Raw genomic sequence first — 14,885 nt, forward strand, 5'->3', positions numbered from 1 at the left:
GATAGATGAGGCCAGAATCGCCAGAATCCAGGGGGCACTCATGTCTGGCCTTTGGGCTGGGCTGGGAATGCAGCAGCCAGTATGGGAACCGGAAGTGGGCCGTGTGTGATCTTTACCCTGATTTGACTCCAGGTTTTATGCCATTATTGTTTGGCTTGTTACCAGCTCCCATGACCCACTCTCTGCCACATTGCTCAGAATCAAGACAGCTGCTTCACTCAGCTGGAGTTGTTACTTCTACCTAACTCCACTGGGTTTTCTAGGAGTCACCCAGAATATTCTTGAATACCTATCCACTTCTCCAGGCTGATTTGCTGCAGGGTGAGTGGCAGAGCTGATTCTGGCTTCAGCAGCTCCAGCAAAGACCTTAGATGGAGGAGCGATGTAGAGGGGGATTGGGAGCTGCAACCCCCCCCTGGGTCTTGCTCCCTGTGGGGCTAGAATAGAAAAGTCAGGAATTAATGATGCCAGCAGCCTCTCCCTTTTCAGTGTCACTTGCCACAGTGGCTCAAGTCCTAGGGGATCTGGTAATTAAAGCACGCCTTGTGCTTCCCTAAATAGAAAGCCTGACACACAAATGACTTCAAGTCACATCTTTGAACCACCTTACCCTGAAGCCCCGGATCCCCAGCCTGGCCTCTTGTGACTTTGGGCCTCCTGCCCCCTAGTGGATGTGATGCTCAGAGAGTCAAACACAGGCTGGAATAGCTTTTTTGGGTCAGCCTGTGAAAAACCAAAGTAGAAGCTGGAATTGAAATTGACAATTGATAAGTCTGACAGATGTGGAAAGGACCAAAAAAAAGGGTAGCTCCTTCCAAGGAATTAAATAAAAGGCCTGCTCTTCCTTTTGCCCTCCTTCCACGCCAACTGGAGATCTAAATCAGCCTTAAGAAATCATTTCAGAAACTCTTTATTCTTTAAAAAGGAACAAAACATGTCTATGACTGTTTTTTTTTTTTAACCTGTTTTGTAAGACCCGGGGCCCTAGTGTGGATGGTGAATGGTTGGTCAAGAAGAGGTGTCCCTAGGACCTGCACACAGTACAGCTCCTGGGAGCACCATTCATACCATCCTCTTTGAGAGTGATGCTTTTTGGGGTTGGGCAGTACACAACTTGTGGGGCTGTACCAGATGGTCCTGGGCCTCCTGAGGTCACCCGAGCTCCTAAGGGCCTGGGGAGGGTCCTCTGAAGTGTGCACTCACTGAGGTCACTGGAGGTTTCTTGGTAGTGGGAGGACCACTGCATTCTGGCTCACAGGCAGGATTTCCACCCTGGGGCTCCTGTTCTCTTCCCCAGATTCCTTCATGGTTGCATAGGCATGAACTCCTGAGGGAGAAGCAGGGTTTGAAACAGATACCAGCAAGAGACAGAGCTGGTGGCCGGGCCTTCCCCAGCCATGTCCCTGCATTACTGAGAAACTTCACTCAGAAGGGGGTGCACTGAATCTGATGGATGGTGCAGACTCTCCTTTTGGGCTTGGCTATGGATCTCCCTCTGGATTTGGCATTTCCCCAAATGGGGCTCATGTTGCCTGCTCCCCGAACCTCATGGGGATGAAGATGAGGAGGGGTAGACTGTGTCTCCTGCCTTGTCTTGGCCACTGGATACTCCAGGAAGCCTGTTTCTTCAGAATAAGGGAGCTAACTTCATCTCACCCTCTTCTTTCATAAAAAGTACCATACGCTTAATGGTCTGGTCAGAGAGCCAGAGCTCAGGAGGGTCTGGGCTGTCTTGAGGAAGCGGCAGTGGTTTGGGCTGTGTGATTCTCTCCCCCCTGGCACTGAGGAGGAATGGTGTAGTGACCTACCCTTGTTCCTTGTCCAGGGTCGTCTGTGTCTCCCTTTCATTCCCTTCAGACTTCTTATGGTGACGCTGGGCAGCCATACCCTAAAGCCATGGCTGGCACCAGCATCCTAGGAAACCATAGGCAATGTCAGGAGTCCCAGTGTCCTCTGTTATAGGCCACATGTAATGCCACAGGTAGAGACAAAGGGACAGTTCTCTGCTCGGTGCTAGGGTCAAGGAGTTAGAAGCCATAGCCGGTGAGGCAGCGCCAAGTGGGCTGAGCCTGCACTTGAGTGGCTTTCAGGGGACACAGGGCCTGGGGTCGCTGCTGCTCACTACTTGGGGGCTTTGGCAGCAGGGGCTCCTCCAGCCTCCAGTATTTTGGCTTTGAAGCAGCCTTTGTGGGAAGGTGATCACTTTTTGTCAGGAGAGGAGACAAGGCATCTGAGGAGAGAGGAATGGGCTCTTCTGCTACCTGTCAGAGGAGAGCAGAGAGAGGAAGAAGGAATGGGGAGGCATTACCTAGCCACAGACAGGCAGCAGGCGGCCTCTGGAGAGGAAGGGGCATGGAGCCAGCCTCTTGCCCTAGGTCCAGGGGCGTGGACATTGCCTGGCTGTAGGGATCCAAGGCCCGCTGCTGTGGCAGACATGAACTGTCGAGGCCAGCTTTCCTGACGCTGCTGGGTACTCACCACCCGCCTCCTGCATGGCAGAGAGAAAGCGGATTCTGCAGCAGAATCTGAAAACATTCTGAACCAGTGGCCAAACTTCTGAGAAGGCCAGGAAACTGCCTTCCCTGGGGACAGGAGGGCCCCGATTTCAGCTCAGGGACATCAAGGGTGGCTGGGCCAAAGGGCAATGGCTTGGGGTTTGCAGAGGAGTTGGGAAAGCCGGAACCCAGGGCTCTGAGGAGTCAGGCCAGTGCCAGTGCTGCTGGTGGCCTGGGGCCCGGCCAGGAGCCTGTGCCAGCCCAGTGAGCTCACCTGGTCAGTGCCTGCGGGATCCAGGCAGGAGGGCCTAGCTGTTGGAGCATCGGCGGTGTGCATCTACTGTGCACTGCTGTGGGTAGGGTCCCTGGGGCCTTTGGGACCCAGCTGCCTACCTGCCCTGGGCTTTCAGGAGGTGGCTGGGCTGGCACTCCTGGAGACACATTTCTCTCTGTCCTGCTGACCCAGGAGGAGAGGCAAAGACCTTTGTCTTCCCCTGGATCCTGAGCACAGGCAGCTGCTGGCCTGCATGCCCCCTCCGGGGCCCACTGCCCACTTGCAGACCCCTCCAGTGCTGCTTCTGGACGCTCAGGTTGAGCAGGCCTCAAACCTTGCCACTGGGCCCTTTCCCGGGGGTCAGTCCTTGGGCTCTTGGGACAGACCTTGAGGTGGGCACACCCAGAAGTAACATGGCTGGCGGGTCATCCTCAGAACAGGCCCTCTCTGAGGAGAAGGTTCTCGGCCATCCTGACGGAGTCCCAGACTCTCTTCCTGTTGGAGGGTTAGCTCCCTTGGGAGCCCTCCAGCTCCAGGAGAGGCAGCGGGAAGCTGAGCCCTGCCGGTTGTCCTTTGTTGAGTCCTGCCTGCTCACCCCACTGCAGGTGGTGGGTGGGGCTCTGGGACCAGAAGGTGGATGCAGGGAAGGGCTGCAGCCTCTGCTGATAAAGCCCAGTTCTGCCCGCCATGCTTCCTCCCCTTCATGTCCGTTCCCCCAGCCGCCCACCCTGAAGAAGCCACTCCCGTGCCACCTCTGCTGTCAAGCCCTCCCGACAGCCCAGAGTGGTGGTCACAACTGTTGGCTACGCCTGTGCCCGTGAGGTTGGCCACCCACAGCTTGGTCACCAGTGTGCTCTGTGCACACCATAGGTGACAATGATGGTGGGTAAAGAGAAAAGGCCATTGCAGAGTTTGGACTAGCTAGCTATCAAGCCAGGCTTGGAGGAGAGCAAGGGCGATGACAGTGTGTACCCCAGTTCTGAGTTGCCCCTGCCCGGAGTCTGGTTGCTCAGCCCAGCCTGAGGCTACCTTGAAGTGCTAAGGGACTACCTTGTTGCTTTCTTCTGTGGCTTGCTGGAGTTCTCTGTGGCTTTGGCCTTCCTAACAGAGCCCCCAGTCCTCGGCTGCCATGCTCCCATTTTCCTGCCATTGCTTGTGCCTGATGCTGGGCTTCAGATGGGTGGGGTTGGGGGATGCTCCTTGATTACCATGCAGCCACAGGGGTGGGCTCGGTGACTTTCTCCCTGGCGGCGGAAAGAGGAGTTGGGGGTTGGAGGGGTTTCTTGCAAGAGCTGGGAGTTGGTACAAATGGGGATGGGAGATGCTGATGTGGCCAGGTAGGGGTAAAGTGGGGGACGGTGACATACGCGGCTCCTCCTCGGTCTTCACTGGCAATATTGCCAAGTGCTTGGAGCTTCCTGGGTGTTTAACTTCAGACAGACGGGCTTCTTTTTGCAGAGTAGGGGCTGAGAGAGATGAGGGCCTGTGTGCAGCTGGTGTGGCTCCTGCTGCTTGTGGGGATTCTTCCTGCTCCATAGCCATGAATCCCAGCTTTTTATGCAAAGGTCTATTTAAAGTGCTCTCACGGGGCGCTTGGGTGGCTCAGTGGGTTAAAGCCTCTGCCTTCGGCTCAGGTCACGATCCCAGAGTCCTGGGATCGAGCCCCGCGTTGGGCTCTTTGCTCAGCAGGGAGCCTGCTTCCTCCCCTCTCTCTCTCTGCCTCTCTGCCTACTTGTAATCTCTGTCTGTCAAATAAAATAAATAAAATCTTAAAAAAAAAAATAAATAAAGTGCTCTCACACCACTCCTTAAAGAGGAACCCTGCATCACATCTGATCATAATGCAACAGTTTCCAATAGAAGGCTTCATCAGTCTCATAAGCTTGGAGTTTTGAGTTTTCAGGAAGGTCATACCAGCAAATCCTTAAAGCTTGAGATTTAAGACACGACTGAAGAGTTACTGCTGTTTCCCTAAGTGTCCAGGTGTGGGATGGTTTTTGTGTACTTTGTTTTGAAATTGTGAAATCTTTCATGTTTGAAGCAGAGGGAGAGGGTTTCTTAGCTCCTTGGACTTGGGCGAGAAGTCATTTCAGCAAGCCCATCACCTCACGCCAGCTTAGATCAGTTCCCTCGTACCTCCCTTCTCTGACACAGTTTTAATTCTGTTGTTTAAAAGTACCTCAAGCAGGGCGCCTGGGTGGCTCAGTGAGTTAAAGCCTCTGCCTTCGGCTCGGGTCATGATCCCAGGGTCCTGGGATCGAGCCCCACATCAGGCTCTCTGCTCAGCAGGGAACCTGCTTCCCCCACCCCCTGCCTGGCTCTCTGCCTACTTGTAATCTCTGTCTGTCAAATAAATAAATAAATAAAATGTTTAAAAAAAAATAATAAAAGTACCTCAAGCATCGAAGCCTTTGCTAAGATACATATATTCTTAAAAAGGTAAAAGCATAACTGATAACTATAAATGTAAAACATTCAAAATATTATTTAATTCCCTAATTAAAGAGGAAATCAGTAATAAGACAAATTGAAATGCACAGAGAGTCAGGCATGCTGACGTGAATTCACAAGCACGCAGAATGGGTCAGTATTTTCGGGGCGGTCCGTCCTGGAGCCCCTCTCCACTGGGATGCAGCTCATCTTCACTTCCAGGCTGAGACCCCTCTGCCCTACTGCCTGTGTTCTGACACGTACAGGGTTGTGAAACGGCTCCAAGACAGCGTAAGCCCAGGATGACTGGGAAGGGCACGCTAGCCAGGACACCTGGCAGTTTCTGATGCTCGTTCGAGTCTTTCACCATTTTCCCTGACACTTCAAAAAAAATCTGTCTTACAAGTCAGTGCAGAAATAAGCTCTCTCAGGGCCGACTGGCTGTCGACTGGAGGGGGTTGGGAAAGCAGCAGCCGCCCCAAACTAAAGGCATGGCGGGGCCTCCCCGAAATTGTCCTGCTGGCGTCTGAAGGAGTGACCCATGAGCTCGGGGCCCTCTGGGCTCCTCTCCGGTGCTTGCCCGGCCTTGCCCCTGCCTCTCCAGTTCATCTGAGAACACGTGTGTGAGCTGTAACTACAAGACGGGAAGGCACTGGTGAGCTGGTTACGTGGCCCAGTCCGCCATTTGTCTCCTTCCTCCGCTCTCCTCAAGGCAGGCCTGTTCTGCTGTTTTCTTTATGTGACAGAGGAAAGGACCATCGTTTCCATGTGTCAGGGAGTGTGCCTTTCAGCCGCCTTGTTTTGGGCCATCGACAGCCCAATTGCTGGTTATATAAACTCATTTTTATCAACAGGCTCAGCGAAATGTCCCCACCACAATTTCCTGCCAGAACACTGACAGGTCTCCTGATCGTGTGTGTCTGTGAACCTCAGAATCTGACTTGAGTGACTTGATAGTCGTGTGTTTAAATGGAAAGTTTGCCCCTTCTGGATCCTGGATGCTTTTGTGATCCCCTGCCCCATTCCGGCTAATGCAGGAATATCTGGGAACGGGCCAACAAGTTGATGTGGGGATTGCCTTGCCATTCCGATGCGGTCAGGTCTGGCTGCGTGAGATCTCCCCATTCCTCGATGTCCCTGCTGGGGCTGTTGGCCCATTTGTGTGCCCATCAGCCCCCGTGCCAGGGCAGGAGCCAAGGAGTCCACAGGGGCCATTTCGTGGCAGGAGGGCTGATCAGGAGGAAGTGGACATCAATTCAATCAGAGAATATTTCATTCTTCTCTGATTTTTGCTTTTCCTTGTTTTCTTTCCCAGGCATGGCCATGGCCAAACTTTTCTGAAACAGGTTCACAGAGAAGAGCATCCTCTTCTGTTTGGAATTTAGTTTACTCTTCATCTGCCCCCTGATTTCCTCAGAGTATTTTTATTTTATTTTATTGTTTTTAAGATCTTATTTATTTATTTGAGAGAGAGAGAGAGAGAGAGAGAGTGAGAGAGAGCAGAAGAGGGGAGAAGGTCAGAGGGAGAAGCAGACTCCCCATGGAGCTGGGAGCCCGATGTCGGACTCGATCCCAGGACTCCAGGATCATGACCTGAGCTGAAGGCAGTCGCTTAACCAACTGAGCCACCCAGGCACCCCTCCTCAGAGTATTTTTTAAAATGATATAGGAAATACCCTAACAAAAGACTGTCTGGCCAGGCTGACATCTACTGTCGTTTCAAGGTTATGGAGGCGGAGCAGACCAAGACAAGGAGCGAGCTGGTACACAAGGAGACAGCGGCCAGGTACAACGCGGCCATGGGCCGTATGCGGCAGCTGGAGAAGAAGCTCAAGAGAGCCATCAACAAGTCCAAGTGAGTCTGGGCGTGTGGGACCCCGAGGCCCTGGGTGATTGTCCTCCTCTCAGGCATCTTCTCCACCTTTTGTGTGCCATGCAGTCAGGGACCCACCTCCTCTGCATCCTCCAAGTTCTCTATAACCCTCCAAGGCAGGAAATGCCGCTCCAGCTGTGACCGACCTGGGAGACACAGAAAAAAGAATTTCAAAAGCGCACCATTGCATGGCTCATTGGCTGGGGCCTGGGGCTGGGCTTTGGGAGAGTCGGTGCCCTTGGCTCTGTCATGGACAGTGTGGATGAGCTGCGTCCTTCTGTCAGCATAATGGGCGTGAGCTGTGTGCACAGTACACGTTCTCTGTGGACCAAGAGCCAATGAGACAGTGCAAGACTGGTTGTAGTGGAGGCTTCTGCAAGCTTTACTCATGATTGCTATGTATTTTTATACAGTAATGATCTTGGGGACAAGCCCTCTGCTTCATTCACAGTCGCTGGGCCTCCATGCTTTTGAAGAGCTTCACAAGAGGTGTACAGCCCAAGAATAAAGCACTGGTCTTCTCTTAATGCTCAACACCAAAGTTCCTAAAAAGAGCCAGGGTCTTTTGACTGGCCAGGAGAGCGGAGACCAGTAGAATATTAGCATTTGTCCTCTCTCGCCCATGACCGGGCTGGGTCTGCAGACTGATGCCTCTGGTCCTGGGCAGAATCCAGGAGGACCAGTCTGAGCCCCCATGCTTTCGGCGATGGGTGAATGGTGCTTCTCTCCTCCCTGGGTGACCCCAGTAGAGGAGGGTGTGTGCTGAGGCAGCTCCTTCTCCTCATCTGTTCTTCAGTCTTGAGGGGGCCAATCTCCTCCTTAGGAGAAGGGAATCCAGGCTGCCCTGGCTGCTGGGCACACCCTGTATGGCCTTGAATAGCCCCCCAGGGAGGAAAGTGAACCAGGGTACAAGGAGTTAAGTGTTCACATATGTGGGTTCGGCGGATCTTGAGATGGGCCTTCTGTCAGCTCAGCTTTGACTGACGCCGGTATCCATCAGGCTCCAGAGGCACAAGTATCCTATTCATCTCATGCCGTGGTTGGCGTTTACATCCTGGACGGATGGCCTGCTGGCCTTAGCTAGTGCCCCGGGTGTGCCCTCTGGTGGCCACTGGGGTCATTGTATTATGTCATCCTTACAGTTCTTCCTTGTGTCTTCCCCAGGCCCTATTTTGAACTCAAGGCAAAGTACTACGTGCAGCTTGAGGTACGTGTAGCCTTCTTTGGCTTTGCTGTTGATGGGATTTTTCTGCGAAGTTCCACTTTATGTGGCAGTGGGCTTTCTCATGGTATATTTGCTACAAGAGGAGAATGGAGAGAGAAGCACATTCTTTACTGAGTTTTCAGGCCTCAGAGTGGCCTTGGTTGGGTCCTCAATGGTGTCTGCAGTCTCTCAGTGTGCTGTTCAGTTGCTTTCCGCACTGTACCAGGGCAGTGGTTCTCGGGGGCTGCTGGGACCAGCATTAGCTTTGCCTAGGAAGTGCAGATTTCCCAAGCCCCACCCCATGCAGATCTACTGAATTAGAAACTGCAGATGTGAGCCCAGCCATCTGTATTTTCAAAAGGCCTCCTGGGGGTTCTGATGCACGCTTAAGTTTGAGAACCACAGTACAAGGGACCAAATGGCTAGAAAGTGGGACTTGTGTGTGAGTTTGACACCCATTCTTTCTCTGATGGGGTTTATCTTGCCAGTGGTAGTGTTAGGTTATTAGCATGAGTTTGTCACCTGGATAGGAGTTGGGGCTGGGAGTGTGGATCCGTCGTGTGGATAGCTGGTAAGAGAAATCAGGCCATCACTCATGTCTCGGGGAAGTCTTTGGAGTGGAGGGAAGGGCAGAAATTGCTTAAACTTGTTATTCAGAAACCTTGCAAGACCAGTAGGGGCTGTCTCCACTTACCAGGCCTCCTGTTCTCTTGACCAGCAACTGAAGAAGACTGTGGATGACCTGCAGGCCAAACTGGCCCTGGCAAAAGGCGAGTACAAGACGGCCCTGAAGAACCTGGAGATGATCTCAGATGAGATCCACGAGCGGCGGCGCTCCAGTGCCATGGGGCCTCGGGGCTGTGGCGTGGGGGCTGAGGGCAGCAGCACGTCTATAGAGGACCTGTCAGGGAGCAAGCCTGAGCCGGATGCTGTTTCTGGTGAGTTCTGGGGGCTCGTGTGCAAGTGGGAGATGACACAGCTTGTGTGGTCTGCTTCCAGGGCTGTCTTGCCATCATGGAAGGGTCTCAGAACTGGGCAGGCCAGAAAGGTGGTGATTTCTCGTGGCTTCCCACATTTTGTGGAATGCTGTATTTATAAAGGTGCTACTGAATGTTCCTCAGAGTCAGGGTTCTGTGGTGGATGAGTTTGGAAAATGTTACACTTTCACCCTGATGTTCAGAGTACATATGAGAACATTCAGGGCTCTGAGAAGTACTGCAGGAAGGGAGAGTTGCCTCTGGATAGGGACTGTGTGCACAGATTTGATTCACATCCTGGGTCCTCCTAGTACATGATGTGGGCAAGGGCTCAACTCTGTTTCTTCAGCTGTAAAGTAGGGAGTATGAGCACCTAGTAGCCACTGTGTAGGGGGGAGGCTGGAATTAGATGAAATAATGGCAGGCACCCAGAAGTCTGAAAATGGTGACTCTCACTGGTGTCTAACTATAGACACCTTTTTTCCCAAGGCCACCTGTTGGGAAATTGGTACATGTTTGCTGTGCCCCTCCCCCTTTATCATTTTATTTTTTTTCCTCATGATAAGTATACTCTTTAATTCCCATCTCCTATTTCCTTTATCCCCCCACTCCCTTCCCCTCTGGTAACCATCAGTTCAGTAGCTAAGTGTGTTTCTTGTTTTTGGGTTTTTTTCCTTTGCTCATTTGTTTCTTAAATTTTACATGAGTGAAATCATACGGTATTTGTCTTTCTCCAAATTACATCTCTTAGCATAAAACTCTTTAGCTCTATCCACATTATTGCCAATGCAAGATTCCATTCTTTTTGATGGCTGAGTAATACTCGTGTGTGTGTGTGTGTATCTCACATCTTCTTTATCCATTTGTTCATCAATGGACACTGGGTTGCTTCCATATCTTGTCTGTTGTAGATAATTCTGCTGTAAACATAGGAGTGCATGTGTCCCTTTGAATTAGTGTTTTTGTATTTCTGGGCAGTAAATACCCAGTAGTGGAACTTCTGGATCATAGGGTAGTTCTTTTAATTTTTTGAGAAACCTCCATACTGTTTTCCACAGTGGGTGCATCAATTTGCATCCCCACCAACGGGGCACAAGGGTTCCTTTTTTTCCCACATTCTTGCCAACACGTTTTTTCTAGTGTTTTTGATTTTAGGCATTCTGACAGCTGTAAGGTGGTATTTCATTGTGGTTTGGATTTGAATGTCCCTGATGATGAGTGATGTTGAGCAACTTTTCATGTGTCTGTTGGCCATATGTTATGTCTTCTTTGGAGAAATGTCTGTACCTGTCTTTGACCCATTTTTAATTGGATTATTTGTTTTTGTGTTGACTTGTATAAATTCTTTATATATTTTTGGATACTTATTTTAATTGGATATGTCATTTGTAAATATCTTCTCCCATTCTGTAGGTTGCCCTTTAGTTTTGTTATTCCTTCACTGGGCAGAAGCTTTTTGTTTTGATGTAGTCCCATTAGTTTATTGCTTTGGTTTTCTTTGCCTCATGAGACCTGTCTCAAAAAATGCTGCTATGACCGATGTCACTGAATTACCGCTTGTGCTCTCTTCTAGGATTTTTATGGTTCCAGGTCTCACATTTAGGTCTTTAATCCATTTTGAGTTTTTCTTTGTGTTTGGTGAAAGAAAATGATCATTTTCCCTTTAGGCTAATCAAGAAAACGTTTTCAGCACTGTCTTTGTACACTTCTTTCTCTCCTTTTCTGTGGAATAATCCCTGTTGGTGCTCTCCCAAGGTCCATCCTCCAGAGTTTTGAAATTCGGTCAACAAATGTTTAAGTACCAGGCCCAAAGGAAAGGAAACTAAAATTTGATCGTCAGTAATGTGTGAGGTACTCTAATACCCAGCCTCTCACATGGAGAGGAACATGAAGCTCAGAGAGGTTAAGTAACCTGACCAAGGCTACACAGCAAGGGAGACAGGATCTTAATTCAAATATAAGCCTGTTTTCTGTCCTCAGTATTACAGTACTTTTCACTGATGGTCCTCTAGGGGATGCTACCATGTTTTTAAAGATGAGGGAGGAGGGTGGGGGAGTAGAACAGGAAAGGTCTAATAAGCAGGCTTATGTGCAGGGTGAAGGGAAAAGAGTTAAAGGTGAAAGTGGCTTTCAGATCACAAGAATGGCCTGTCGTCTGGGCCTTAGTTATTCTGATCTACAAAATGAGTAAGGCACAAGCTAAGAGCGTTGTAAAGGAATTTTGTCCTTTTGCAGCAAATAGTGTGTCTTACATGCGATGGGAAGTTTTATGCAATCTGGAGATCACAGGATCCCAGCAGATACTCCATACAGGACTGTTTGTTCTCGCAGCTCCTTCTGCTATGCGGAAGCAGCTGTCACATCTTACTAGCTTTGTTCGGCGAGCATCCCAAAGGACCACTCTCTTCCTCTGTACTTGCGGATCTGGGGTGGAGAAACGCCCCTGATCTGGGCTGATTTATCCTCGCCCTTTAGGTAGTCAACACTGACTTTCCAGAGGAGGAGTTAGAAAGTTATCGTAAGGACATTGAATATCCACGGGGCCCAGCTGCTTCCCTTCAAGTGGCTGGCCGCTCTGGCCACGCAGACTTGGGAGGGTCAGTCCTTTACTCAAGTGCACGCATACAGGGGCAGGGATTCTGCTGTCCCAAGGCCGTGTCTGGCTGCTGGCCAGGGGGGCACACTTCTGGAGGGGCTGAAGTAACAAGGTTGCTCCATGTCAGAACCTCTGACCAGTATCCTCTCTCCTCCTAGTGGCCTCCGAGGCTTTTGAAGATGATAGCTGTAGCAACTTCGTATCAGAAGACGACTCGGAAACCCAGTCGGTATCCAGCTTTAGTTCAGGGCCCACAAGCCCATCCGAGATGCCTGACCAGTTCCCTGCAGCTGTGAGGCCTGGCAGCCTGGATCTGCCCAGCCCCGTGTCTCTGTCAGAGTTTGGAATGATGTTCCCGGTACTGGGCCCTCGCAGCGAGTGCAGTGGAGCCTCCTCCCCTGAGTGTGAGGTGGAACGAGGTGAGTTACAGCCCTCTCACCAGTAGTGCCTGGGCCACATGATGGCACTGCGTCAGCAGCCAGAACACTGCACTGTTCAAGACCTTTGCCAGGTCTCGGCAGCCCCAGGGCTGTGTGACGGGGCCTCTGGGAACGTGCGGTCTGTTGATCATGGAGATGCCAGCCACTGTTCTGGGGGCTCCTGGCTCCGCTCCTGAATGGTTCTTAAAAACGGAGGTTTGAGTTCTCTCTTTGATCCCCAGCAGTCCTCTTCACAAGTCTGTGCTAGCGAGCTGTTTCCCCACTGTTAGGGTGGGACCAGTCCTCTCTAAAGATAAGGAATACCTAAAATGCCTTAAGCCATAAAAGCCGTCTGTCATCACGTGATGGAGAAGGCTCTGTGACAGGCATAGCCAGGCAATTTTGGGAGATTCTGGAGGGCTACAATGGCCTGGGCCCAGGCGACTCCTGGAATTGTCAGTACTCACCTGATATCCTTTACATTTCTCTAGGAGACAGGGCAGAAGGGGCAGAGAATAAAACAAGTGACAAAGCCAACAACAACCGAGGTCTCAGCAACAGCAGCGGCAGTGGCAAGAGCCAAAGTAGCACCGCCCGCGAGGGCCAGGCCTTGGAAAACAGGATGAAACAGCTCTCTCTCCAGTGCTCGAAGGGAAGAGACGGGATTATTGCTGACATAAAAATGGTGCAGATTGGCTGATCCATCCAAAGCCCTGGCCCAAGTGCATAGCAGTATTTATACACAAAACTGTATGGAGAACATTGTGCCAATAATCATTTAATATATGCCAAATCTTAAGCGTTTACTCTAAACTGCACTAATGAAGTTGTGACCTTGAGGGCTGAAGAGTTTTCTTCTGGGAGAGAGCTCTTGGGCTGATTTTTCAGAGCAGAGGCGTTGTTGCAGTGGACTGTGACCAGGGTCACAGCCTTTGTGGAATATTACCCGTAACAGTGTTATGGAAGCAATAACTAGTTCCTGTGAAAGAACCCAAGCCAGGAAAGGGGCTGGGAAGCTGAGCCAAACTGGGGTCAACAGCTTGCTTCTCTTTCCCTTCTTTTACCCTCAAATTGGGAAAATGGAGATGTGTCTCCTTTATATCCCAGGGGATCAAAATGAAAAAAAAGAAATTAATACACCTTTCTGGGCCAGCGAAGGCTTAAAAAAAAAAAAAATCCAAGAACACAATTTTCATCATCTCTGGTATTCAGAAGGGCTTTTTAAAAAAGCCTATATGCTGGTATGCCCATTAGAACCATTTTCTATAAACGTTACACCATGAACTGCACTTTTTGGGGTGGGAAAGGTGAATGCCAACGTGGGGGATGGGAGGGACGGAGGGTAGCAGGGACATACCATCGAAGGCGATTTGTGGCTGTGGGGGAGGAGAGTCTGTAGCATAAACCTTATCCCACCAGCCATGGGACTTAAGAATTAAGAGAAGTGCATGTGAAGAATGGTTGCCATTGTTATATCTAGATTGACAAAGTGTCAATTTCTCTGTAGGTTGTGACTTTAAAAATAAAATTATTTAAGGGTTATGCTGCATTAGTATTTCTTAGAGGGAATTGTTCCTTAAAGCTAGGAAAGGGAGTAGGCATGTGTTGGCACAGGCTGTTAAATAGAAGCAATGAAGTCTGTTATGCTAATAGTAGTATGTGTTAAGATTGCTTTCCTTTAATGTTTTCACGGTTACACATATTTAGAGCACTGTATTTTTTGTCCTTTTTTGTTAAGAAAACTTTAGCATTTCTAAAAGAAAAGCAACCCCATTTCAAGTTGTCTGTTCTGACACAGCTTGTATATTTTAGTCATTTGTAAATCTCTTCATACTGTCGTGTTTTCTCCTTTTTTAATGACTGATACAGTATCCTAATCACAAGGTTATTTTGTACTTGTCTTAATTTCTTGAGTGTAATAAAAAACAGTTTAAGAAAATGTTTACTTTTGTGTGTCTTCCAATAAGAAACCCTGATGTTGCCTAAATCTTCCATTCTAGGCAACCTTCTTGCCACAAGGAAGAGCATGGAATGCAGTGGACATCTGTTCTAACTTCCAGTTAAGGTCCTGGATCCTAATAATTTAAGCCCCAACTATGAAGGTTTGAGTTAGAATTCCGCTGCGACTAAAGCGCAGTAAGGAGAATGCAGCTTTAGGAGAATGAAGACAATGTGATCATGTCAGAGTGCTTCCCAACCTCTGCTGCACTGCAGCCTCCCAGGAAGCTTCAAGAAGGCGGCTGTTCGCCGGTCTTAGAGCCTGAGATCATTTGGGGTACACCTGAGGTACCGAACTTTTAAAAGTTCCCCCAGGCGATTCTAATGTGCATCGGGTTGACATTCAGGCTGGTTTTTTCCTATCTATAGCGCCATATCTGGAGCTCTATTATAACAATATTAGATTAAACTCATATACGTTGGTCTACATTCGGTTTTTGAGGGTAGGAATTAGGTCTTATTTGTTTGCATCCTGTACAAATATCTTTAACATAAAATGTTCCAATTATGTGTTTAAATTTTTCTTTGAAGGGCCACAAAATGAATCCATCTAAAATTGAAAGTACTATATATTTACCAAAGTGGAATCACTGTTCTGAATATGAAACAGATTTGCTGA

At 49.6% G+C, this 14,885-nt stretch overlaps 1 protein-coding gene across 1 annotated transcript in view; it reads left to right on the forward strand.

Annotated features, from left to right (window-relative positions):
• Nucleotides 1–14,213, forward strand: part of SH3BP5 (SH3 domain binding protein 5) — a 72,804-nt gene extending 58,591 nt beyond the window's left edge. The window contains exons 5-9 of the mRNA XM_059390907.1: nt 6,924–7,054; nt 8,237–8,279; nt 8,995–9,214; nt 12,008–12,268; nt 12,760–14,213. Coding sequence (XP_059246890.1) covers nt 6,924–7,054; nt 8,237–8,279; nt 8,995–9,214; nt 12,008–12,268; nt 12,760–12,968 — 864 coding nt within the window. The 3' untranslated portion in view covers nt 12,969–14,213. The remainder of the gene's footprint in view (nt 1–6,923; nt 7,055–8,236; nt 8,280–8,994; nt 9,215–12,007; nt 12,269–12,759) is intronic.
• Nucleotides 14,214–14,885: the final 672 nt, after the last annotated feature.

This window comes from Mustela nigripes, chromosome 2, assembly GCF_022355385.1.
Source record: "Mustela nigripes isolate SB6536 chromosome 2, MUSNIG.SB6536, whole genome shotgun sequence".
Lineage (NCBI taxonomy): Eukaryota > Metazoa > Chordata > Mammalia > Carnivora > Mustelidae > Mustela > Mustela nigripes.